We start from the raw sequence: 27,442 nt of genomic DNA on the forward strand, positions 1-27,442 counted from the left end.
ATTCAATTAGCTGAGTGACTTACAGGTCATATAGCCAATCTCCAAGACAGGAATCTCTGAGACTGTCAGGGAGCTTAAAGAAGCCAGTTTTAGAATCATTGGTTCAGATTGGCAGAGCCGAAAGGGACCCCGTTGATAATCTACCCTCACCTCTCAGAGGAGACGGAAGTCTAGAGAAGCCATATAACTTGTTTCAGGTCACAGCCGAGTTTGTGTGACCTAGAAAACTGATCACCAATCTTTCAGCCTAACGATGTCTTCAGTAATAAATATGAAGTATAAATAAATAACAGCAGCTAGTATTTTGAGTGTTGCTGTGTATTAGGCAGTATCCATGCATTTCACTTGCAGTGTCTCATTTAATCTTCACAACTGTTTTACCCTCAGTTTATTGGAAATGGAGGCATAGAGGGACTTTGTTTAACTACCTTCAGAACCTCCAGTTATCCTTTTTTTGCCTTGGTACTTTAGACTGCAAACAGGCTTCTTTCTTCCCAGATGGGTTAGTGCTGACTTACAGCTTTCTCTTGGGTATAGAAAATGGAGTGAGTGAAGAATGACCTGGCAAGAAAACCTGTTATGTATGCTAATACCCTTAACTAGGGTCTAAGGTTTGTAATAAGTAAATTTAAATCTTATTTTTTCAAAAGGCAGTTTCTAATTTGTTGACACTTCTTTAAACAGGAACTTCCAAAGAATCAATGCAAAGCGTCCCACATTATCTTCAAATAAAAGAAATACTGTTAAGCAGCGATCAAGAATTCCTCCCATGCCATATAATGGATGAGCATTGGAAGTTCTATGTGGAATGTGAGGAGCTAACATTCTAAAGCCTTGCTTTTAAATAACTTATTTGATATTTGTTCATGTTATTAGCCAATGTTCATATTTCGTATTGTTTGGACTGGCGAACCTATTTAACACACATTTTATGAGCTGCTGCTTAAGATGTGTAAGTATAATGTCTATAATAAGAAAAAATGTAACTCTTCAACTATTACAGTAAGATTAATACTTTTTGCAATTAAAGACATTTTTGACATAAACAATATTGACTCTCTGGCTTTCTTTTTACTATCATAGACTTTTAATCTTTAAATCAACACCTCACTTTTGCATAAATAACAGTTGTTCTCTATGGGAAGTAAGGATACAACTAGGAGTGATAATTGGTCTTAAAAAGTCCCTGGTAAAGTGAATCTACTTCAAAAAAGAACTTAAAACCTTACTACGTACCCCCCATTTACTTTGGAATTTATATTGAAATCAAAATGTAGAATTATGAAAGAGGTTTATCATAAGTTTCATAAAATTTAGTGTAGATAGAATTGCAGCTGTGCCAAGTCTTACAGCAAACAGTGAATCAAGGGTTGATTTGGGGCTGATTATTTTAAGTAGGGTGTATATTTTACCTGTAAAGTTTGCTACATTGTCATGAAGATATTTTTAAAGAGTTATATTCAAGAGTTTTATAAGTTTTCATAAGCTTTAAAAAAAAATAAGTGTCTTAGCTGTCTTTGATAGCCATCTTATTCGTATCTGTAATTACCCCAGATTCCCAAATATGCTTTTTAACTCTGTGGCCTGTCTCTGTCATTTTTTGGGTAGAGATGTCAGACTGCAATAAAGATTACTCTAGCAAGTGCTAGAATTTGGTGGGGATGCAGAGGAGCCATAATGTGTTGCTTCTTGATACTTTCTTGTTTTAAACGTACAGAATCTTAACTGTCTTTAGAATACACAAGAACTGTGTCAGCAGTTGCCTGTGGAGAGAATTATGGGATTGGAGAGCTACAGGAAAGAAGGACTTCTAACTATGTGCACCCTTTGGCAACTTTGAAATTGGTACTGTGTTTATTCTTTCTATTCAGATAAAAATTTGAAATATCTGAAAAGAAAGCAGCTGAAAAGTTCTGCCTATTAATAAAAGTGTAAAGACAGATCATTTTATTTTTCTTCCTTTGAGAGTCAATTGAAAATGTTCAGGATAAAGTGACCCTACATGTAATGTGTGAGACCTGACAAGAATTTTATTCCATTATCATTTTCTTAGACGACTATATTTTTCTAATTTTTGAATAGCCTACCTTATTTGGTGATCTGTTTGGCTTTCATTCCTTAAGGAGATATTTAAAACATGGGCCATTTGGGAATATATGTACTAACATGGGAAATTGTATATATAAGTAACTAAAAAAAATGCAGATTGTTAGACAGTATTTAGTATAACTCCTGGTTATGTTAAATAAAAATTATATGCCTTGAGTCCATGTATAATATGTAAGGCCATATATTTATATTTATACATATTTTATATATGGTATATGTACTTTATAAGCTATGAAATGTGTATTTGTATGCAGAAGTATTTGTGTGGTGTTGGGAATGTCCAGTAAAAGGCCTGGAATGTTACAAATAAAACTGCAATGCCTATCCCTAAGGGAGCTGGACTGGGGAAGGTAGAAAGATGTTTTGCAGTTTACATTCAACATTTTAAAAAAGCCAAAAAAGAACATTTAAAAAGCTAAACATTTCTTTTGTAATTTAAAAATAGTTTAAAAAAGTAACTTAAAAGCAGGTCTTTTGTTTATTAGTGATTACAGTTTATAAAAGTCATACATTCTCAGTTCAGTTCAGTTCAGTCGCTCAGTCATGTCCGACTCTCTGTGACCCCATGGACTGCAGCCCAGCAGGCTTCCCTGTCCGTCATCAACTCCCAGAGTCTACTCAAACTCATGTCCATTGAGTTGGTAATGCCATCCAACCATTTCATCCTCTGTCATCCCCTTCTCCTCCTGCCTTCAATCTTTCCCAGCATCAGGGTCTTTTCCAATGAGTCAGCTCTACGCATCAGGTGGCCAAAGTATTGGAGTTTCAGCTTCAACATCAGTCCCTTCAGTGAACACCCAGGACTGATCTCCTTTAGGATGGACTGGTTGGATCTCCTTGCAGTCCAAGGGACTCTCAAGAGTCTTCTCCAACACCACAGTTCAAAAGCATCAATTCTTCCAATCTTGCAATTCTGAGTTTTCATTTTAGTAATCAAATTCTTAAACTTAATTTTCCAAGCCCATTTAACATTAAATATACCAACTGGTAACTGACATAACACCTGGGGGAGGCATGTGAGTATTGCCCAAACTAAGCACAAGGGTCTACTTCAAGCCAGACTGGGGTCCAGAGAGCTACCTTACCCCAGATCATCCCTCTGAGATGACTGGGCAATTTGGAGTGATGGGAAGACATTTTGTCTATTCTGGGTTCTAAATGAAAGGCTTTTAGACCCTAAAGCATTAGCTTAACTTCTAGACCTTGAGCTATATAAGAGACCTCCAAGAATATCCAATTACTCAATCCCTGATATTTGTATCCTTTCGATAAAATTAGCTTCCTGAACACCTCCAGGATACTCCATACCCAACAAGGAAGTCTGTTCCCTTTCAGACAGGTACTCCTAAATTCTAGAGAGATGGAACCCCAATCACCTGGGACTCACTCAGAATCCTGTTATGACAAAATAACACTCCTTTTAAGACTTGAATTACAGATTAGCTTCCACTGGCCTGATAGCTGGCAGTGTCCAAGAATACATCTTGCCCTTTTCTCTGCCACTTCTCTTTCATTCAGTCCCTTCAAGTTCCCTTCCTGAGTTCAGTCCTTTATCAGGACTAGACTACGTGCAACCTCATCCCATTTCTCTCACCCCAGTTCTTTCCCTTATAAAAACCTGCAGCACACTGTGCCGAATTATTCTTCCTAAAGGTCTATTGTTACTTCCTTGCTGCTGCTGCGTGAGTAAAATCTCAGCCCAAGGTTTGAGGCTCCTGTTCTCTGGTCCTGACATAACTTTCCAGCTTAATCTCCCAATCATCTGTAACCTTTGACTCACTCTTAAACTCCTTTTTCATCCCTTTTATGGGCTGAAATTGTGTCCTCTCAAAATTCATATGTTGAATTCCTAGCTTGCAGTCGCTCAGAATGTGACTGTATTTGGAGAGAGGATCATTAAAAGAGATGTTTAAAATAAGGCAGTTGAAGTAGGTCCTCATACAGTCTGAATGGTGTCCTTTATGAAAAATTTTTGGCCATACTAAGGGATACCGGGGTGCATATGAACAGGTAAAAGACCCTATAAGGACAGAGAAAAAAGGCAGCCATCTGCAAACAAAGGAGAGAGGCTTCTGAATGAAATCAACCCCGCTGACCCTTCGATCTTAGACTTCTCCCATCCAGAGAAATAATCTTCTGTTGTTTAAGCCATCCAGTTTGGCAGCCCTGGCAAACTAACACAATCCCTAACTCTACCCAATATTTTGTTTACTATCAAGAATGTTCCCTCTCTCATCTGTCCATTTATGTTTTCCTTATTCTTTGAGCCCTCTCCTCATACATACCCTCCTGGGTTGCTTTCTCAGGCCAAGCATTGAATATTTGCTGCTTGGTATTATTAGTGTTCTTTTCATGGCTTATTTCCCTCAAGTAGCTGGAAAAACTTGTCTTCAAGTAGCTGGAAAACTTGTCGAGGTCAGCTTTATAGTTTTATACTTCATGTTTCCAATAAAATATCTCAGACATACTAGATACTCAAGAACTATCAGAGTATATTCAAGTCATAACAGAAAACCATATTCAAAATGGAAATTTTATTCTTTCATATAACAAGTCCAGAGGTAGGAATCTGGGGGTTGGTTAGCTCTTTAACTCAACAGTGTTATGATTGTTTCCATCTTTCTTCCAGCTCCCCTCAGGGTGCCAAGATGACTCTGCTGTTTCAGGCAGATGTAGATGCAGAAACAGCATCATTAGAAGAAGAAAGAAACATTCCCTCCAACGCACATCATTTGGGAAGAAACCTTCCTCGAATGCCACCACCACCACCCCAGGAAAGTTTATTTCATTAGCCAAAATTTTACCTTCTGCTTGTTCCCACATCAGTCACTAGCCAGGGAAGCGGGCTACCCTTGATTGGCTGAGAAAAGTAAGTACGTGCCCATGTGCAGAAAAGTAGTCAGGTGTACACACTCCGGACTCTGCTGATAACAAAAAGCACGTGAGTAAGGCTGGGGTGGGGTAAGAGCTAGTATTTATTGCACTTAACATATACCAGTCATTGTTATAAGCACTTCCAATGTATTATTTAATCTTAACCACACCCTATGAGGTAGAACTATTGTCCTCATTTTACAGATGAGGAAATCAAGGTATAGGATGAAGTAAACTGGCCCAAAGTCACACATGTACCACCAGGTGGTAGAACTGGGATTCAAACCTGGCAATTTGGTTTCAGAACTCACGCTGTTAGGTATCATATGTTTCCTCTCTCTCAATCAAAGGTATCTGCCCCCAAAATAGACATGATGATTAAAAGTGTTGACATCTTTCTGAGTGACAGTGGCCCTACTGACTCCTGCCACCTACACATTCTGAGGAGCCAGTGTTGACTCACTTTGGTGAATGACAGGCAGGGCAGACAGGGATGCTCGCTGGTAGAAAATGGAATGCAGAAGTCCTGCTGGAAGAGCTTCAGTACGAATGTGTTGATCCCTGCTCTTGGGCTTTCTCTTTTTCAATCTAGGAGCCCTAGGCATAAAGAAAGTAAAGTTGATTCATCTGAGATACTGCCCAAACTCAGTTTTCATGGAAAACTACCCTGTTAATTGACTGCATGTGCCCATAAGACTTGGGTTTTAAGTCTCATTGGGTTCTCAAGACTGTGAGGGATAAGAGCACATAAACTCCACATGTGTTTTCTTTGGACTCTCTCATTTTCTATTTCTTCTCATTTCATTTTTGTTGAAGCCTGCTTTGCAAAAGGAAACCAGGGATACATCTCTCTTAAACACATAAAAGCCAAGAAATGTGGAAAGTTTCTGCTTAAATGTTAATTGTAATGTTTTCATGTCCTGAATTCTCTTACCAGTTAAATAAGAAGAATGGAATTTGAAGCCATGCCAGATCAAGGATGAGATGGTTAGATAAGCATCACTGACTCAATGGATATGAATTCAAGCAAACTCCAGGAGATAGTGAAGAACAGGGAAACCTGGTGTGCTGCAGTCCATGGGGTTGCAAAGAGTTGGGCACGACTTGGTGACTGAACAATAGATCAAGCTGCCTGTATCTTAAAGTCCCTCATATAGGCTGCATAGTTAACTTCTAAATTCCTTGGCCATATTTGTAAGTTCATATTCTTTCATTTAGGCTCCTTTAAAGTAGGAACAGTAGGTGTGAACATTTGAAGCTATAATGTAAGTAGTGATACTTCTAAAGGTAAAAGCAGTTACCATTTCTGTTTTTAGCTGTTCACGAGATACCTTAAAGTTCAATGATGTCTGGCCTTGTGGCTGAGATACGAAGTTGGCTCATGTCCTTCAAAGCTGGAGGCAAGGAAATGGTGAGGCAAGTTACCCAGCTAGTGGGTGAACCTTGCCCATCCCCCAGCATCTTCAGTTCAGCACAGCTCTTTTGGTTCTGTTCATTATTGCCTACTCATTAACTGTCGTGAAATGATTAAACAAAACAGAAACTATGTCTCTTTGTGTAAAAATGTCCCCAAAAGAAATGCTGGTGATGGAAATGAAGAGGTTTAAAAAAAGGTTGGTTTGCAATATCTTGTAATAACCTGTAATGGAAAAGAATCTGAAAAAGAACATACATGTGTGTATAACTGAATCACTTTGCTGTACACATGAAACCAATACATTATAAATCAACTATACTTCAATTTTTTTTAAAAGGGGGAAAAAAAGAAAATGGTGATTTTGACCCAAATAAAAAACCGAGATTAAAAAAAAAGGAGTGAACACTTAAATTTGGAAGAGCTTGGCTCTGTGCCACAAATGACTTTATGTATAGTAATGTGAGCCCTAGGGCCCTAAGTCTCTGTAGTGGTGGGTCTCCTTTTCCTTTAGAAGCCAAGCCAAATGACACGAGTCCCTCAGTCGACATACAGGGAAAAGTCTCCTGCCTCCCCAGCCTTAGGGGCCCCTGTTTCTCTGTTTTCCCGAGAGCAAGCTCTTCCCTGAAGCGCTTTTCTGTGAAACTCCATCAGCCGGCCGGCCAGCTCGGGGCCTGGACCGTGCTCTCAGCCACTACTGCCCCAGCACCCCCACATCTCTGTCCCACTCGCCGCACCCCTCCTGGTCCTTTCTCCAAAGCAGGACATGGCTTTAGAAAGGGGAGCCGGGAGGGCCTCGTTGTGAGAAGTTGTATCTAAACATGAGAAACTGCTTACAAGTTTCATTTAGTCTCACTTATATCATGCATATTTTATACGTCTCATGTCTCCTAAATTAAATGGGATTTTCTCCAAGGTCAAGGGCTGTTGTATTTTTGTATTCTTCCATAGCAACCAGTGCAGCATTTTGCACAAGCAAGAGTTCAGTGAATCACATTAGTCTCAAAAGCATTTCATCCTTAAATATACCTTTAAACACTCAGCCAGCAGAGAATCTGGCAAGCTACATGCTTGCTAAGTAAAGGAAAATCCAGGGAAATACATTAAGTATCAGATAGCCAACCCAAGGCTAGACTTCCTTCTTGCTTCCCGTTGGTAGCCTGTGACAAATTCTTATCAGAAAGCCTCCCAAACATGCCAAGATCTGGTCATCTGTGCTTGCCTCCACGCTGGTGAGCCCAGACCTAGAGCTTGAATTATCAGTTTCTGCTGACTTGTGGTGTAATTTCTTGTCTTTTGGATTCAACTTCCCCTCAACTTCTTACCAGCGTCCCTGCATGCCTTCAAGTTCCATTCAGCCCCTATTTCCTTAAGATAACCAGCTAAGTTAGTTCTGCAGAAAGACACTGGATCCTATGATGTCTCTGAAGGCCTAAGAAGACTTTTTAAATACATTAGAAATTCCTCATAAGGTTTCGTGAAAGCAATTCAGATGGCTGGGAAGGGTTTACCACAATTCCAATTTGGGATTTACATGACTTTTCTTAGAAGACATTTCCATTTCTTCCAGGATTACTGTCTTCTTCAAATGGTTTCCTTGGGCCAAGAACAACACAATCAGGACTGGAAGGGTAACCCAGGAGGCACATTATTTTGTGGTGGAATTCCTGAATGAAGAATAGCAAGACCAATGTTTCCCTACCAGTTCTACAACTGATTTGCTGATTTACCTGGACACGTTACTCTTCCTTTGAGCCCCAGGATCCTTGGTTGTATAACAGCACTCAGGATTGCCATAAAGACCAAATAACATGAATGAATTAGAGACCACTCCACAGCATGCTCACTGCTGCAGTATTACAGCATAGTATTATCATAGTCAGAGTAATTCACTGAGTTCTTCCACTCTGTATGGCACTTACCTACATCCTTTTCAGCCTCCCATTTCTATAGCAAAACTTCACAAGTAAGATTCTTTCAGGCACACCTTCCCCTTTGGAGCTGTGCTTTTGACAAGCCCTCCTTACCTAGCTTCGCCTTTCCTACTTTTCCTTCAAGGACCTGCTTGGAACTCCCTGTACTCTGAGTGAAGTCCTTTAGTGGTATCCTCAGTGATTATGTCCCTTTGGACATAGTCCAAAGGGAATTCCTCTGAATTCCCCTGGCATGGCTGCCATTTGGTCCCAGGCAGCTGATTCTAAGCATCTTCTGTCTTGTTGGTGATGCATGTTCTGAGTACAGGACATGTGTAGTTACTACCTCTGTAACTTCAGTGTCTTTCTTTGAGGGCAAGGTCTGTGATTTATGCATGCCTCTTTGTATTCTTAGCTCAAACAATGTGTTTTCATTAACAGTGACTTTTGGGGGTTGTACTGGGTTGACAAGTGTCCCCTCAAAGTTCATGTCTTTGCATATGTAATCAAGTTATGAATAGGTCATACTGGATTTCTTTGTTGTTGTTTTACCTCTAAGTCATGTCTAACTCCTTTGCAACCCCATGGACTGTAGCCCACCAGGCTCCTCTCCGTCCATGGGATTTCCTGGGCAAGAATACTGGAGTGGGTTACCATTTCCTCCTCCAGGGGATCTTTCTTGACCCAGGGATCGAACCCTAGTCTCCTGCACTGGCAGGCAGATTCTTTACCACTGAGCCACCAGGGAAGCCCATACTGGACTTAAGATCCTTCAAAGAGAGCACTGTCTGGCCAATGCCTTGATGTCACACTTCTAGACTCTAAATTGTGACAGAATAAGTTTATACTGTCTGAAGTCACCCAGTTTGTAGTGACTTGTTACGGCAGTCCTGGGAGACTAATACCCCAGGAGTGCTAAGCACACTGTAGGGTGTAGTGGAGGCCTTAGGGGGCCACCACCCAGCCTAGGGGCTTCCCTGGTGGCTCAGCAGTAAGGAATCCACCTGCCAACACAGAAGACACAGGTTTGATTCCTGAGTGGGGAAGATCCCCTGGAGAAGGAAATGGCAACCCACTCTAGTATTCTTGCCAGGGAAATCCCATGGACAGAGGAGCTTGGTGGGCTACAGTCCATGGGGTCACAAGAATTGGACATGTCTGAGTGACTAAGCATAAACACATACCTATGCAGCTGAGAAGCATCCTTCCTGAAGACCTGGGATGCTGATCAGAGCAAGGCTTTAAGGGAAGAGGGTAACTGAAGAGGACAGGGAATGAACTGAATATAGTCTGGGTAGAAAAGAGTTTACAAGCATTATGGTAAAGGTACTTTTTAATATTTATTTATTTAATTCTGTTTTGGCTGTGTTGGGTCTCAGTGGCAGCACTTGGGATCTTCAGCTCTTGGGCTCAGTTGTCCCACAGCATGTGGGATCTTTAGTTCCTGAGCCAGGGATCTAATGGGTGTCCTCTGCACTGGAAGGCAGATTCTTAACTACTGGACCAACAGGGAAGCCCATACAGCTATTTTTTAAGGTCTTACCATAGAAACAGTTTACTTTATGACAAAAGGCTGATCCTCCAGTTGGAAACAGGGGTGCAAGTAAGTGAATGGACAACTACTTTATGATATGATATATCCAAATTTTTAAACTGACCAATTTGGGAGAAACTATGTGTGTATGGATTTCATAGCAGCCCTTGCTTAGATAACTGGGGCCTATGGTGGGAGCCGGGCTGAGGGTGGCTTGTGGACCACTGAGCCCTGGAAGTCACAGTTTCCTCAGCTGTTATCTCATGTACACTGGGGCAGACCATGCTAGTCTGAGTTCTGGTTCTGCCATTTACTGGCATGTCATTTCCCCTCACTTGCCTCCCTCTCCTCTGGAAAATCAGAATAGAAAAAATAGCATCTCCCTCATAAAGTTGTGAGGGTTGAAAGATTAATCTGCACAAATTGCTTAGAACAGTGCTCACAGCAGGTAACAGAAGGCTTAGTTGTTCTTATCATTATCATGAGGGAGACCAGAAGGGTGAATAATGTGACCTTTAATGACTCTTCCAGAAACGGGGGGGGGGGGGCTCCACTGGAGAGAGAAATGCAAAGTTGGCCATTTGCTTGAAAATAAGTGCAAAGTATTAGAGTATTTATTAAAATACTTGTTTTCCAAACACTGGGGATTTTTTTTTTTTTTTTTTTTTAAAGCAGGGTGATCTCAGAGTCTCTACTACTGTGGGCAGATTTCAGAGCCTAGGAGTAAAGGATATGGGGTCCTATGCAGCTCCCTCTTTTAGGATTCCTGGGTCGCAAGGCCTAGCCGGTTTTACCTGGTCCGATCTGGCTCCTCACCAACACACCTGGCATACAGCAGGCGCTCAGTCAACGTGGGTTAACTGAGGACGGAAGGAAGAAACCGGCTGGGACTGACTTCCCTGGTGCATCCCTGGCCTGTAAGGTGGCCCCCCAGGAGCCTCGCTGGCCACCAAGGACTCGGAGCGCAGCGAGAGAAGTCTGGAAGGTCGGGAATTAGAAGGTCTGGAAGGTAGGGCATCCACTTCTCAGAGTTGGTCTATTCACAAGAACCCGCCACCAAGGCTGAGGCGTAGATATTGCCCAGTTGGTTAAGTAGGCGTGTTTCCGGCAATTGGGTGAACAGAAATGGGACCGGATACCATGCCGGCACGGCCCGCCACCCTCACCCCCGCTTGACGGTAAAGAGGAAGCCTTAGAGTGTCTATTTGACCTGCAGATACAGACGGGAAAACAACTTTGTAGTCTATTTATGGGGCATAAAACTCCACCTTCCCACTCCACTCCTAGGTATTTCTCCAGGCTGCCTGGGACACTGACCTGTGGGTCTTAACCAGTGAGAGCGAGGCGATTCCTGCAGGACCGGAGCCTCGCAAAGGAAACAGCAACGAGTCGCAGATGTGTTTGCTCTGTCACCGCCCTCTGATCATCTCTGGGCAAGTCACTTAGCTCTCCAGACCTCCGCTTTCTTGCTGTTGAATGCGGGGAGGGAACCGAAGCTGGCTGACGCTCCGAGCGGCGGCGGAGAGCGCAGCGCACCGCGCACCTGGGAACTTAGTCCCCGGCGCGGCGCCGGGGCCCCGGAGCGCGGGGCCGGAGCTCCCTCTGCGGGAGCGCGGCGGCGACGCTCCTCCTTTCCCTCCACGTCACGGGGGCCGCTCAGCGCGCTCCCAGCCCCCGGCCGGGGGAGAGCGACTCCCCAGCCGGGCGCGCCGAGGAGGTGGCGGCGGAGGACGAGGAGGAGGCGAGAGCCTGGAGCCAGAGGCTGCCGCCGCCGCCGAGGGGCCGGGAGCCTAAAGCGCAGCTCGCGGCCGGGCCGGAGCGACTCGTCCATCCGCGGGGACTCCGCGCCCGGGGCTCCCCCGCTCCCTTTTCGTAAGTCCACTCGGCCACGCAGGCCGGCGAGGAACGCTCGGGGCCAGCGTGCGGGTCTCCTGGCCCAGCCTCGGATGCCCGGGACCCCTTCTTCACGACTTTCATTTCCCCGCCGGGGAGAACTTGGGCTCCGCGTCCCTCGCTCGGTGGGGGAAGGAGAGGTAGGAAGGAAGGGGTCAGCCCGGGGCAGCCGCCGCGCGAGCCTAGCTGAGCCCTGGCCCGGCTGCGCGCCCTCGTTGACTCGGGCCCCTGCCGGTGGCCGGACGCTGCAAAGTTCTCCGAGGCCGCCCGGCTGCGGGGCGGTCAGCGCGCGTCTGCCTGAGGCTGCCCTGCAGAGACGCGGCCGTGGTGCCCGCACCCCGGGCTCCCGGCGCCGGGCAGGGCCGGTCTGGGAGGCCGGGAGCAGCCGGGCGCACCCGCACCTAGGTTTCGTCCCGGGCTCTCCCCGAGCGGTGAGGACGCGGCTCCCCGTCGCGCCCCTTCCGGGGCTGGGGCTACTGCGGTCTTTCTCCTCCCGGCCGCCGAGAGCCGCCCAGGTGAGGGGCGAGGGGCGGGTCCGTGAGGGACCTGCGGAGCCGGGGTCGGACGCACGCTGTGCCGCGCCGTCGCCAGCCTCTCCGCAGCCCTGGACCCGCGGCGCGTCGCCGCGCCGCGCTGCCCGGGGGCGGCGGAGGCGAGGAGGCGGCGCGGGACGCGGCGCGCGGGAATGGGCTGCTGGCGTGGCCTCTCCTTTAGGACCAGGTGGGCGTGCGCGTCTCTCAGTAGGTCGCGGATTAGAAGCTGCGGAGCGGTCCTCCCCGCCGCGCCTGCAGCTGGGACGAGCTTCTGCGCTTTTTACGGTCAAGTTTTCGTACCGCAGAGCTGGCCCGGATCGTCCCCTTGTGAGGTGGCGGCACCTCCTCCATCGAGCTGGGAGCCTCCGAGGATCCGAGCCAAGAGATCTAGGCTCTCGAGTCAGTTTACCATCTTCACGTAGGCTAACAGTGCGAGCGGATGGATACTGTATGTATATTTCAGAACTGAGTTGTCCTGCTCGGCGAGGTTTTCCTTGTGGTTGTAGTGGGAACCGTGTTTTCCTCTCGCTGGATAAGGGAGAGGTGACCTTCGCCCTTAGGCACTTGTCGTTCCCTCTTCTCGTCCTTTAAACTGAAAAGAGGCAAACCAGATTAAGGGAGTTGGGGATGACATTCAGTGATATTAAATTAAATGTTCATGTGGTTCGGTAGATAGAAGTCACCTCTTCTGGTTTTACAGAAGCATGCCCTTGTTGAACCACCTATTGAACCACCTATCAGTTTAAGACAATCTAGAACCTAGCTGTCAGTTTTGACAGCTTTTGTTGATGGCGTCTTGAGGAAGTAAAATCTTTAAAAGTCAGGAGGTTACTGCAGAAAGCAGTTCCTCTATTGCACTTTCTAAGAATCAATTCTCCGTGAGAAATGATCGATTAAGCTGCTGTTGAATCGTATCATGCTTGTATTTGCAGAGAAACAGTATCCAAAGAATCAGGTTGTGTGGCACTGAGTGAAAGGATTTCCTTTGGGGGCGGGAAGTGGGGACAACTGTAAATTTGTCTCCTTTGAGAGGCACATTTACTGAATGCCACAAGGTCTGCACAGAGGGAGGTAAGAGTGAATGGCGGGTTTTCGGCAGTAAGTCAAGGTTGGCGCTTGGCTTCACACTAAGTACCCTCAGGATAGGTGGGCAGTCAATAGTTATCAAACTGACTTTGAATGAGCTCAGTTGGGCGGGCGGGGGCAGGTGGGGCTGTAGTGATGTCCAGTTCCTGGTCCCCTGAGAATGACTGACGATAGAAGTCACAGAAGCCAACACGTTCACCATCTACTGAAACAATGTTTTGAAGCCCATGTGACAGTGAAATTTGAAGTTTTACTTTGTAGATCATGGAAATTTAATGGTAAGGAGGGACATAGATGGAAACCATGAAAGAGAGCTGCTCTGTAGCTCAGAGCGGCCCCTGGAATGTGACTGCTCAGTATGATTTGGTGCCCTGGGCCTTATCATAGCCCCACATACTGGAAGAAAACTGTGATGGCTAAAACTATGATTATGAAGTAAAACTGTGGTTTCCTTTTTTGGTTTAGATGCAGGAAGAAAGCAATAAGATAGGAAGGTTGTGTGATGTGAGGTTGAAAAGCCAATCTGTCCCAAATTCAGTGAGCCCTTACTGTGTGCCAGGCCCATATTGGGGTGCAGGGGGACAGATGTAGCTCACTGATCTGGGGGAGGCAGGAAGCCTTCTTGGGGAGATTTAAGGTGGACCTGATGGATGAGTGGGATTCCCAGGTGGCTCAGTGGTAAAGAACCCACCTGCCAAGGCAGGCAACACAGGGGACCTGGGTTCAGTCCCTGGGTTGGGAAGATCCCCTGAAGGAGGAAATGGTAACCCACTCCAGTATTCTTGCGTGGAAAATTCCATGGGCAGAGCCTGGCAGGCCACAGTCCCTGGGGTCGCAAAGAGTTGGATACAGTTGAGTGACTAAGCACACAATCACTGTGGTCTGATGGATGAGTAGCAGCCACGTAACTAAGCAGAAGCCACATAACTAATGTAGTAGGTTACAAACAGTCTGATTATGCTGTCATTCCACTGTCAAACTCATAAAACATAAACCGTCACCATCTACTGAAGTGATGTTTTGAAACCCACATGACCGTGAAATTTGAAGTTTTACTTTGTAGATCGTGGAAATTTAATGATGAGGAGGAACATAGATGGCAACCATGAAAGAGAGCTGCACTGTAGCTCAGAGCGGCCCCTGGAATGTGGCTGCTGAGTCCCTGGCTCTGACCCTTCCACTGCCTACCTTGTGACCTTGCACACGTTTCCTTACCTTTCTGCCCTGGTTTCCTGGTCTCTGAAATGGCCCCACGGCGGAGGGGTGTGTGTTCTGGTCCCTGCTCAGGGGCTGTGGGGAGGATTGCCTGTGTGCATGAGGTGTGCACAAGGTAGGCATGTGTGCATTGTGTGTGCACAACACTTGTGTGTACGTCATCTCTGTACAGTGTGTGCCTGTGTGCATTGTACCTGGTGCATAATGAATGCTCGGGAAGCCTTAGAGCGGGTGGTTTTATGATGATGATCTCATTACCATCTTTTCCAGATGTAGAATCGGAGACTCAGAATTTTGAGATCCTGTCCAAGTCCAGAGAGCCCAACAGCAGTGGAAGTTAAGGCCAGGATCCCATTTGCCTGACTCACAGGCAGGGTCACTTCCCCCTTAGCAAGTCAACAAGTATAACATGCTGGATGCTGCATGAAATTCATAAAAGGATCTGGTCACTGCTTGTCAGAATGCAATAAGCAAAGCAGATAATAACAATGTCAAGGCTTACAGACTTTTCCCAAGCAATTTAGAGATATATGTTTTGTATTAATTTGCATTGCTTTGCATGCTATTTTATATGCATTTTCACATGCTGGTTATTTACCAACTGGGATCTACAGGCTGAAGCTTCACATATATAAGATCAAATTATATTAATCAGGAGTTGAATGCAGCTGCTTCAAAACCTAATGGGCCCCCAGGCATGGTGTGCTCAGTGTGGATTTTAAGGGAAAGGATTGGGTCAATATTTACTATTTTAGAAGATATGGGAAACCAGATACCATTTGGTAAAAGCAGGTCACATCTTAATATGTAATGAAGCTTGATTTGCTGAACACAATAGAAAATTCAGGAAAAGTAGAAGACCAGAGGGAAACTGCCTATTATATAAAAATGCCAGAAATGGAAGCAGAAGTCTGCTTTATGAAGCTGAGCTAGTAAGAAACACTAAGGGTCAGAAAGCAAAGGTGGAATTTCTGCTAAACAATAAGGTTTTAAAAGGAGCATATTCTTAAATATAAATGTGTGGTGTTTCAAAACCAGTAAATTCTCCCTAATTTAGACTTAGCAGAAAAACAGGCCATTGTGTCTTAGGAAAATCTTAGAAATATATATATATATATTGTGAAAACAAGATGTTGTTTCTTAGAGCACCGGTTCTCAAAGTGTGATCCCTGGACAAGCTGCACGAGCGTCACCTGGGAACTTGCTAGAAATGCCAATTCTGCAGCCATCAGACCGGCTAAATCAGAACCTCTGCTAGTGGGGCCCAGTAAACCTATGAATTAATATTTGCAGCCATGCCTCTTTGTTTTTTCCCTTCTTTGGTCTTAGCCTTCCGTTTCCCTCCTGTGGTCACTAGCTCACTGTGCTGCTTACTTTTCCATCAGACAGTGTCCTGGTAGAGGGTGGTACCCAGACACAGACCCATCCGTTCCTCTGTCCCACAGTCTACGCTGATGGAAAATGCTAAGATCCCTTTAGGCTCTAACGTTCTACAGCTTGTGGTTTTCATGTTGCCCAGGATTATACTGGTTTGGTTTCTGGTTTGGTTTTTCTGCCTTTTAAAAATCTTTTGGCAGTCTTGTACCAAACAAACTGGGACTCTTCCTGAATATACAGTCAGCCAAAACCCTGAACCATTCTCTCCAGATGCTCCTGTGAAATCACGTTTCTCCAGCTGGTACGATGCAGTTAATTTCGTGGACCTGACTGTTAGCCTTTGTATGTATCTCTGTTCAGTTTCATCTTACTAGACCCAAGTTTGCCCAGATCTGTTTGGGTCCTTCTGTCCTTTTTCACGTGAACCTTTGAGCCCTCTGCTGATCTCTCTGCTGGTGTCCTGGCCCGAGGAAGTAAATAACAACAGGAGCATCTCGATTAGAGGCCTTTGTCACGGTTAATGAGGCTTAAAAACTTGGCATCTTTATGGACCCTGGGGGGCCTAAAATTGGAAGAATGCTTGTCATCAGCCCCACTGGTGTTTGCATTTAAATTACTGCTGTTCGGAAGTGCCCCTCGCGTGGTTTCTCCACGTGAGGCCTGTTTCCCAGATCCTTCCTGAGTGCCCCCCATGGTTCAGTCTCCCTAGTACATTCGGCAGGAGCAGTTGGTCTCTGACAATTGCTTTTCCGTCCCTATTATGTTTATACCATCAGCGTCTTGGTTTTTTGCGTAGGTGATCCAAGGTAAGTTTCAGCTTGTTAATGGTCAAATTAAGGTGAATTCAGAAATTTCCAACTAATGGGAAGCAAAAAAATGTGCCTTGTCATTTCTCTCTGCTTCAGGACTCTATCCCTCCAGGCTCTAGAATTTAGATATTTTGTGGTCAAGTCTGTATTTTGCTGGGAGATTAGGGTTATTTAATTTTTTTTAATGTGAAATTTTGCTCATATATGATTCTTTTTTTTAAAATTTTATTTTATTTTTAAACTTTACATAATTGTATTAGTTTTGCCAAATATCAAAATGAATCCATCACAGGTATACATGTGCTCCCCATCCTGAACCCTCCTCCCTCCTCCCTCCCCGTACCATCCCTCTGGGTCATCCCAGTGCACTAGCCCCAAGCATCCAGTATCGTGCATTGAACCTGGACTGGCATCTCGTTTCATACATGATATTTTACATGTTTCAATGCCATTCTCCCAAATCTTCCCACCCTCTCCCTCTCCCACAGAGTCCATAAGACTGTTCCATTCATCAGTGTCTCTTTTGCTGTCTCGTACACAGGGTTATTGTTATCATCTTTCTAAATTCCATATATATGCGTTAGTATACTGTATTGGTGTTTTTCCTTCTGGCTTACTTCACTCTGTATAATAGGTTCCAGTTTCATCCACCTCATTAGAACTGATTCAAATGAATTCTTTTTAATGGCTGAGTAATACTCCATTGTGTATATGTACCACTGCTTTCTTATCCATTCATCTGCTGATGGGCATCTAGGTTGCTTCCATGTCCTGGCTATTATAAACAGTGCTGCAATGAACATTGGGGTACACGTGTCTCTTTCCCTTCTGGTTTCCTCAGTGTGTATGCCCAGCAGTGGGATTGCTGGATCATAAGGCAGTTCTATTTCCAGTTTTTTAAGGAATCTCCACACTGTTCTCCATAGTGGCTGTACTAGTTTGCATTCCCACCAACAGTGTAAGAGGCTTCCCTTTTCTCCACACCCTCTCCAACATTTATTATTTGTAGACTTTTGGATTGCAGCCATTCTGACTGGTGTGAAATGGTACCTCATAGTGGTCTTGATTTGCATTTCTCTGATAATGAGTGATGTTGAGCATCTTTTCATGTGTTTGTTAGCCATCTGTATGTCTTCTTTGGAGAAATGTCTATTTAGTTCTTTGGCCCATTTTTTGATTGGGTCATTTATTTTTCTGGAGTTGAGCTGTAGGAGTTGCTTGTATATTTTTGAGATTAGTTGTTTGTCAGTTGCTTCATTTGCTATTATTTTCTCCCATTCTGAAGGCTGTCTTTTCACCTTGCTGATAGTTTCCTTTGATGTGCAGAAGTTTTTAAGGTTAATTAGGTCCCATTTGTTTATTTTTGCTTTTATTTCCGATATTCTGGGAGGTGGGTCATAGAGGATCCTGCTGTGATGTATGTCAGAGAGTTGATTCTTAAAAGAGTACACTTAAATAATATAATCACACACAAAAAAAAGTTTTAAAAGTCAGAAAGCAGAACAATTTTATGGTGAGAATGCTTTTGAGCCATGGTTGCTAGAGCATGAAAAAATGCCTGGACTCCTGCACTCTCACATTCATGGTCCTTCATGATCATTCATGATCCTTATCCAGTCCAGGTGGCTCGGATGGTAAAGAATCCACCTGCAATGCAGGAGACTTGGGTTCCGTCCCTGGTTGGAGAAGACCCTTGGAGAAGGAAATGGCAACCCCCTTCAGTATTCTTGCCTGGGAAATCCCATGGACAGAGGAGCTTGGTGGGCTAGAATCCATGGGGTCGCAAAGACTCGAACATGACTAAGCAACTAGCACTTTATGCAGTCCTACTCAAGCCCTCTCCCTCCTCTGTCACGCTGCTTTGAAAGACCAGCTTTAAACCAAACTGCAAAAAATCCCAATAAAATCCAAGCCTACTTTCCTCCTCCAGGATGCTACCAAACCTTTTTTGATGTGACATTCTAGCTTAGCATGGCAAGAAAAAAAGAAGTGCTGGGTGATAAGGGAACTGTTTGTAATCTCTAGGAAATCTCCATGATATCCTGTACTTCTGCCTCTTTGACTGCTTTTCCTTCTTCCTGCCCCCCTTGTTGTTTTTCCAGTGTAGTTTAGGGGAAAATAGATGAGGTTGTTGCTTTGAAGGAAAGCTTCCTGGCTGTGCTCAGACTCAGGTCTGTCAGCTGGTCTGCTCTTGGATAAAGGTTCTGCAGGACTTTGAAAACCTTGTTTTTCAATCCTGTTTTTGTAGACCTTGGTATTTTCCTGGTCATCTACCAGATCCTACCAGGACAGCCTCTGGCAGAACTCATTCAGATGGCAGCAGAGGGCAAGCCCAGGATCAGCAAGAACTAGGCGTAGCCCAGCCCCTGTGTTCCTTCTCTGCATCACTGCAGCGTGGCTGGATATTTGCAGTGTGGCTTCCTTGCCCCATGCCCCCACGTTCCTTCTGGGGGGCAGTAAGGAGGGCTCTCTCTGCCAGCTGTCGTCTTCCCCAGGTTCTCCCTTCCTTCAGCCCTTCCAGCCATAGCCTGCCCTACTCTCAGGCAGAAGCAGAGAGATGTGAAAGCTGATGGGTTGGGGGAGAGAGGCAGAGTGACACACAGGTAGGCACAAAGTAAGTCGCCAAGGCTGGATCGTGGGGAAATACTGCCAAGTGATGTGAAGATCATGCAACTGGAGTAAGGGATGTGCAGCCAGAGGGGAGATGCGAAGGAAAAGTGAAAATGTGAAAGACACTCAGTCGTGTCCGACTCTGCGACCCCATGCGCTGTATGTAGCCCACCAGGTTCCTCTGTCCATGGAATTCTCCGGGCAAGAATACTAGAGTGGGTAGCCATTCATTTCTCCTGGGGATCTTCCCAACCCAGGGCTCAAACCTGGGTCTGCCGCACTGCAGGCAGATTCTTTACTGTCTGAGCCACCAGGGAAGCCCTAACATAAGATGAACACCACAGCAAAAGAATCTCTAAAGAAAAGAAACTTTTCTAAATGCTAGCTAGTGACTTACCTTTTCTGGGAGTTTATCCTTAAACAACAAAATTTAAATGTAACAAAACCACTGGGATTCCTCAAATTGTGTTGTCAAGTCTCTCAGAACCTCACTAGTTCTTTGTCTGTGTATTTATTCCGCCGGACAGCATAGTCTCTAGTTCTATTTCTGCAGGATCCAACGCCATGCCTGCCTGGGACGTAGTAGACACACAGTAAATGTTTGCTGGATGGATGGGCAGCCAGTGAAGGGGGATAGAAATAGGATATATAAAAATAAAGACGTGTAACATATGAACACAAGTGAAAGCAAAGCCATGAACTAGTGTTTGTTCACTCGTGTCCACAGCAGCAGCATTCGCGGTTGCCAAAGGGTAGAAGCAATGCAAGTGTCCATAAACAGACACTTTCCGCAAATGGAAAAACAAAATGTGGTTGTGTACATCCAAGGAAATACTATGCAGCCTTCAAAGGAAGGAAATTTACACGTGCTCTGTAATGTGAGTGAAACTTGAAGACTTGGTGTTAAGTGAGATAAACCAGCTATGAAGTGACATATTGCATGATTCCTCTAAAACAAGGTTCTTAGAGTAGTCGAATTCATAGGAAGATGAGCTAGAATGGCGGTTGCCAGGGGCCATGGAGAGGGGAGTGTTTAGTGTTTGATGGACACAGAGTTTCACTTGGGGAAGATGATAAGTTCTGCAGATGAGTACTGGTGATGGTTGTACAACAGTGTAATTGTGCTTAATGCCACTGAACCACAGCAAATGAAGCAACTGACAGAGAATTAATCTCAAAAATATACAAGCAGCTCATGCAGTTCAATACCAGAAAAATAAATGACCCAGTCAAAAAATGGGCCAAAGAACTAAACAGACATTTCTCCCAGAAGACATACAGATAGCTAACAAACACATGAAAAGATGCTCAACATCACTCATTATCAGAGAAATGCAAATCAAAACCACAATGAGGTACCATCTCACACCGGTCAGAATGGCTGCTATCAAAAAGTCTACAAACAATTAATGCTGGAGAGGGTATGGAGAAAAGGGAACTCTCTTACACTGTTGGTGGGAATGCAAACTAGTACAGCCACTATGGAGAACAGTGTGGAGATTCCTTAAAAAACTGGAAATAGAACTGCGTTATGATCCAGCAATCCCACTGCTGGGCATACACACCGAGGAAACCAGAAGGGAAAGAGACACGTGTACCCCAATGTTCATCGCAGCACGGTTTATAATAGCCAGGACATGGAAGCAACCTAGATGCCTATCAGCAGATGAATGGATAAGAAAGCTGTGGTACATATACACAATGGAGTATTACTCAGCCATTAAAAAGAATTCATTTGAATCAATTCTAATGAGGTGGATGAAACTGGAGCCTATTATACAGAGTGAAGTAAGCCAGAAAGAAAAACACTAATACAGTATATTAATGCATGCCTATGGAATTTAGAAAGATGGTAATGACAATCCTATATGCGAGACAGCAAAAGAGACATAGATGTAAAGAACAGTCTTTTAGACTCTGTGGGAGAAGGCGAGGGTGGGGTGATTTAAGAGAATAGCATTGAAACATGTATATTATCATATGTGAAATAGATGACCAGTCCAAGTTCAATGCATGGAACAGAGTGCTCAGGGCTGGTGCACTGGGATGACCCTGAGGGATAGGATGGGGAGGGAGGTGGGAGGGGGGTTCAGGATGGGGACACATGTACACCCATGGTGGATTCATGTCAATGTATGGCAGAAACCACCACAATATTGTAAAGTAATTAGCCTCCAATTAAAATTAATTAATTTTAAAAAAAGAAAAAAGAAACATGAGGATAGAGAACAGACTTATAGACACGGGGAGAGGGTAGGAGAGGGTGAGATGTATGGAGAGAGTAACATGGAAACTCACATTACCATATGTGAAATAGACAGCCCACAGGAATTTGCTGTATGGCTCAGGAAGCTGAAACAGGGGGCTCTGCATCAACCTAGAGGGGTGGGGTGGGGAGGGAGGTAGGAGGGAGGTTCAGGAGGGAGGGGGACATATGTATACCTATGGCTGATTCATGTTGAGGTTTGACAGAAAATAGCCAAATTCTGTAAAACAATTATCCTTCAACTAAAAAAAAATATTTTTAAAGAGAAAAAAAAATGGCTGAAATTTTAACCACGAATCCATCCATGTCCATCTACCTCTCCAGCCAGCCAGCCACCCATTTTTCCATCCATCTATCCAGACACTCACCCACCCATGACCTCGCCACATTTATGGGACAGCTTTTCTAGGATAGGCTAAGGAACAAGACTTTTTAACACTACTGATTTTTTTTAATGGTTTTCTCAAATGGCACCCATTGGCTTTTCCTGCCAAAATATACCCAGTGCATGAGCTGAGTTAGTCATCACTGTATTCATGGGAGTGAGCACCCCTGACCCTCTTTCACAGATGAGGAGGCAGAGTTCTAACAAGATTAGTGACCTCTTGTCAGTGCAGTTTAGGACTTCAATTCAGAAACCTTGGCTTTAAATTCCAAACCTTAATGCTATGCACAGATAAAGCAGGAGGCTGAGATGGAGGCAGCTGAGGGTATGGCAGGGAGGAGAGGAAGGGGAGCATGCAAGAGGAGGAGGGAAGAACAGCTGGACACACTTCACCCTCCATGGTGCTGATACTCTGTTTCTTGACATACAACAAGCTTGTTGCAAAACATGCTCTCACGAAGGCAGCCAACCTGCAAGGTGACCTTCAGAGATCCAAGAGGGAGTATGCTGTAAGCTGAAGACAGCTTACCTGAGGCCTGGTGAGCAGACTGCTCAGTTCATGCCAGTATCAGAGTTAAATTGGTAACTCTGAGAGTTTGCTTTTCTTCAGAGGTTTATCTAAAACCACCATTTGCCTCTAAATCCAAACAGATGAGAATTTCAGCCTCATGTGAGACACATTTGTGCTTGCCTGTATATAGGATTATACTGTTGTTCAAGTGGACACTTTAACCTGGTTTCAGTTTAAGCTTTATTCGTGTGTGTGAAGCATTACCATTTTCATATGTTCTTTCAAAGTTGCACCTTTGCAAATTTGCTTACACGTATAAAGGCTTATTTTACTAGCATAATAAAACTGTAGAGTGGGTGGTCACTGCTGGTTGCATGGTTTGAGGATTTGGGGGCTGAGGTTGCTAGTATTCTCTTGGCCTGTTCATGGTCCCAAGGTGGTTGCTACCATACGAGCCATCATGTCAGAATTCCAAGCAGAAAAGTGGATGAATGGGGAAAGAAAGCCGCAGATGGCATACCAGTGAATCAGGTTCATCTGAAGAGCTTTCCCAGATACCCCACACTGTATTTCATTGACTGCTCCTCTACAAGGGAGGCAGGGGGAAAAGTCTTTTAGAGGGGTATGGTTCTGCTGTCAACAATACAGAGATTCTCGTAGTAAAGGGAGGGTGGATGTTGGGAGGCAATTGCCATCTTTACCAGAGCCATACCTATTAATACAATCCTTCCCTACCAGATCTGCTTCTGAATTTCACCCCACTGAACTCTGTCTATTCTGGCCACACTGTTTCAGTGATTGTAACATTATAATTCACTTGGAGACCTGAAGAGTCTGATTACTACTTTTGCATTCTATTGAGTTGGCATATAAGTTTGCTGAGATACTTAGTTTTTAACTAAATAATCTTCAAAATTTTTATTAGCCAAAAATAAAACCTCCATGTTGAGACCTGTTATCTTAATTAAAACCATTACTAAAGAATATAACCAAAAAGAAACATTCACAGATATAAATGGGTTACCAATAGAGAGAGGGAAGGGGCGGGGGCCAGATATGGGTAGAGGATTAAGAGGTACAAGCTACTATGTATAAAATAAATAAGCTGCGTGGGTATATTGTACAACACAGGGAATATAGCCAATATTTTATAATAAGTATAAATAGACTATAACCTTTGAAATTGTGAATCACTGTTTTGTACATCTGAAATTTAACATTATAAATCAACTATACCTCAGTAAAAATAAACATAGTAATAAAAACCATTGCTACAATGCCTCCTTTAGGAGATGCCAGCTGGAGAATTTTCTGAAGTCATTTCTAGATTTGACTTTGGGTAAGACATTTTACACAAAACCTCTGCTTTTGAAATTACTGTTTTGGCAGAATTTTCCTGAGCCCTGCCAATTTTATTTGTTCCATCCCTTTAAGTTCCTGGATCTTAAGTTTATTGTGTCTCTGTGCACACAAGTTCTCAGGACAATACAGATCTTGACTCAGTCGTGACAGCCTGACAGTGTTGCCAGCCTAGAATTTTTTAGTGAAAGTGCAGAAGCATATTGAAATCTCCGGCTCGGCTCCCCACTACATTGGCAGAACACAGAAGACAAACAAAGGAGCCTTTCTGATGATTTAAAACTGTGTGTGTCTAATCCATTCAAGAAGAGCGTGGCCTGGCTTTAAGCCATTTCTGCTGTCCATAACCTTGATTCACATCTGCGGGTCCCTGTGCTGTCTCTGTGATGTAGTTATGAGCATTGGAGATTCTACTTTAAATGCACATGTGGAAATCAGAGTTATTGTACCTCTTCAGTTGCTGCATAACCCCCCTGAGGAATTAATTTTGGCCAGTGTGAAATAGAGAGTTAGCCATATAGTACCAAATAAGTGCTTCCAGAAATTGCTGGAGTGGGATGGACCCCAGGTACACGCTGCACAGAGAAAGTTCTTTCTTCTCTCTAGCACACTAAACATGCATTTGTTTGTTCATTTGTTTGTTTAAAGGAGTTAAATGTTTTCCAATTAAGATTTTCCTCTTTATAGAAAAAGAAGCCAAAATAAAGCCACATTTTACAGTTAGAACATAAAGCATAAACTATGTATTGGTTTGTATTGGGCCAGCTAAGTATGGGAGGCAGAGATGAGAAGAACTAGAGAAAGGAATGTAACTTTGCTGTTTATAAACTTGGGAGATAAAGATGAAGTACATCAATAAACATCTTGTTTGTAACCTTTATATCTGCAAAGAAGGAAATATTTGATTTAAGCTATTGCCATCAGAGCTAAAATATGAGAGCATAGGTATTTTTGAACCAACCCTCAACCTGGTCCCCAGCCCCAATCTTGTTTTGCAACATAATGAGGGGCACAAATGGCTACAAAATAAAAAACTTCACCCAGTAAGATCATTTCTGGTCCTTTCAACTTCCTACTGCTGCTGCTAAGTCGCTTCAGTCGTGTCTGACTCCATGCGACCCCATAGCCGGCAGCCCACCAGGCTCCCTCGTCCCTGGGATTCTCCAGGCAAGAACACTGGAGTGGGTTGCCATTTCCTTCTCCAATGTGTGAAAGTGAAAAGTGAAAGTGAAGTCGCTCAGTCATGTCCAGCTCCTAGCAACCCCATGGACTTCAGCAAAGACTTCTTAAGTCATATAGCTTTGCCCAGCAGGATACACGATCAGGTTTTGAGGTTTGCCCTGTGGACCAGATGAAACAAAGCCCAGAATCCTTGGCTGTCTCCTAATTGGTGTGACTATAAAAAGCTGGCTGAGTTCGGCACTTTTTTGCTCCATTGCTGCAAGCCCAGATTTCTGATGACCTTGAGGGTCGGACGTGAGGTAAGTACATCCTGATTCGGGTTGCTTGTTTCCATGTGACCTTAAATGACCCTATAAATCTCTCCCAAGCTTGAGAGGAGCCAGCCAAGTTGCTATTTGGAAGAATTATAATGTAAAGAGGTGTTTGGTAGACTGAGATTCCCATCCAGCATTTTTATTCAGACCTCTGTTCTCACATCCTGTGGGTTAAGTAAACCTTTGTTTAAGAAAAGTTGTGACCGTAGTCCTTGTACTTGTCAACAGAAGCCTGCTGCCTGTAGAAGAAACTATCAGTTGTGACATGTTCCCCAGGGACCATAACCAGCTCCCCTTGGGATGAAGGGCATCTCGTTGCCCCAGTGGGACAGTTTTAACTGAACGGACAATCTGAGCGACTGAGCCAGGGGAGGCCCTGTTCAAGGGTATGTTTTGGGTACTCAAATTGCTGCAGCTTTCTCAGGACTGCTTTGTTAGTGGTTCCTGGAGCTGGCTTTGCTTGCCAGGGATCCTAGAGGGAGTCACTTCAATTTTGTACTATCTAGAGAATCGCCCTAAAGATAATGAACTCGGGGAAAGTTTATAGCTACTGCAATGCATGGAGTTACATAAACAGTTTGGCTGGTTGTAACCACACAGAAGTAGTTCTGTTGGCTCTCCTTGGGTGTCTTTTAAAGGAATTCTTTGGCTCTTGATCTTTCAAAAGATATAGAGCAGACGTGGGGAAAAAATTCTAAATTTTAAAAATTTAAATTTAACTAGAGTAAATTTTTCTGCCTTTCAAAATCCAAGATAGGTGTATGTCTTCAAGAACACTATGCGTCAGGCATTAACAAAAAAAGAATGCTTTCAGGAAGTGAAAAACAATAATTGAATGTCAGAATGAAGAGAATAATGAATGTACTATTTTAGAAATATAATGAATGTACTATTTTATAAAACTGGGAAAGAGTCAATATGTTGGTTTCCCAAGAAATCATCCATCCTGTAAAGGTCCTAGTACCTGACTTCTGCATATCACAGTTCTCTTTGCATAGTTATTTCATATGCATGGTGGTATAAGACATTCATAACAGCACTGTTGGGGAGCAAAACCATTATTTTGCTCAACACTTGGGAAATAAAAAACTTATCCAAGATTAGATGGGGGCTTTCCCAGGTGGCACTGCCTGCCAATGCAGGAGACGCAAGAGATGCAGGTTCTATTCCTGGGTCGGGAAGAGTCCTCGGAGAAGGAAATGGCAACCCACTCCAGTATTCTTGCCTGGAAAATTCCATGGACAGAAGAGCCTGGTGGGCTACAATCCATGGGATCGCAAAGAGTCAGACACAACTGAGCACGCATGCGTGTGCAGATAAGATTAAATGACTTAACCAGGGTCACTCGAGGCATTTTTGTGGCAGAGCCCAGATGGAACGTGAGTCTTCTGACTTTGTCCTGCTGAGCAGCACTCTGGGCCAGGTAGGTGTGTACTTGGGGCAGGCGGTAGAGTATAAATAAGGCTTGTCCCAGAGACAGACGTAAATAAGTTAACTGCTGCTGTGATGAGGGTGGGATTCCCTGGTGGCTCAGAGGGCAGAGTCTGCCTCCTATGCGGGATGAGTGTTGAGAAGCAAATAGGAGTACGACATTCAGGAAAGAGATTCAAGAAGGGTGAGTAGAGAGGACCAGAGGGAAGAATATTTCTCTTACAACTTGAGGGATATGGAAGGGCCCGTCAGGCCAGGATTCAGGAAAAATGATCCCAATGGGAGAACAGCAAGTGCAGAGGTCCTGAGGCAGGAAAGTGCAGAGGTCCCGAGGTGGTGTTCTAGGAACTTATAGAAAGGCTGGAATTGCTTAGAGCTTAATGAGTGATTGAAAAAAAAAAAAAAAGACTGAATAAAATGAAGTTAGTTAGAGAGGAAGGCAGGGGCAGGAACTAGCTAGGCCTTCTGGCCATGGCAAGGACTTAGGATTTTAGTTTTGTATGCAGTGAAACCCAAATGAAGGTGGTGTAGGTGTGGGGAGTGGGGCCAGGCCGGGGGTGTGATCTGACTGATGGTTTCAAAAGATACCTTTGTCTATACAGTACAGAGAGTGGGTTAGAGGGAAAC

At 44.2% G+C, this 27,442-nt stretch overlaps 3 protein-coding genes across 8 annotated transcripts in view; 2 read left to right on the plus strand and 1 right to left on the minus strand.

The window, feature by feature from the left end:
- ANKRD31 (ankyrin repeat domain 31) overlaps positions 1–1,046 on the plus strand; it is a 134,875-nt gene extending 133,829 nt beyond the window's left edge. For all 4 annotated transcript variants that reach the window (XM_086323214.1, XM_086323216.1, XM_086323215.1 and 1 more), the window contains one exon: positions 685–1,046. In XM_086323214.1, the coding sequence (XP_086179340.1) occupies positions 685–830 (146 nt within the window). In that variant the 3' untranslated portion in view covers positions 831–1,046. The remainder of the gene's footprint in view (positions 1–684) is intronic.
- A 3,578-nt stretch (positions 1,047–4,624) lies between these two features.
- LOC147365435 (uncharacterized) lies at positions 4,625–15,800 on the minus strand. The gene is made up of 5 exons (XM_086319064.1): positions 15,721–15,800; positions 11,162–12,855; positions 5,447–5,580; positions 4,914–5,030; positions 4,625–4,766 (listed from the first exon to the last, which is right to left on the minus strand). Exons 1-2 carry the CDS (start codon positions 15,798–15,800, stop codon positions 11,283–11,285), a joined length of 1,653 nt encoding a protein of 550 aa, XP_086175190.1. The 3' UTR covers positions 4,625–4,766; positions 4,914–5,030; positions 5,447–5,580; positions 11,162–11,282.
- GCNT4 (glucosaminyl (N-acetyl) transferase 4) overlaps positions 11,584–27,442 on the plus strand; it is a 31,024-nt gene continuing 15,165 nt past the window's right edge. Inside the window, exon 1 of one of the 3 annotated variants that reach the window (XM_086323218.1) lies at positions 11,584–11,716. The gene's annotated coding sequence lies outside the window, so the exon portion shown is untranslated. Of the gene's footprint in view, positions 11,717–11,746; positions 11,878–21,825; positions 25,771–27,442 lie in introns of those variants that run through there. The other 2 variants (XM_086323219.1, XM_086323220.1) reach the window with 2 other exon arrangements.

The sequence above is a fragment of the Bos grunniens genome, chromosome 10, assembly GCF_055505025.1.
Source record: "Bos grunniens cultivar Pamir isolate PY7600 chromosome 10, Bosgru_T2T1.0, whole genome shotgun sequence".
Classification (NCBI taxonomy): Eukaryota; Metazoa; Chordata; class Mammalia; order Artiodactyla; family Bovidae; genus Bos; species Bos grunniens.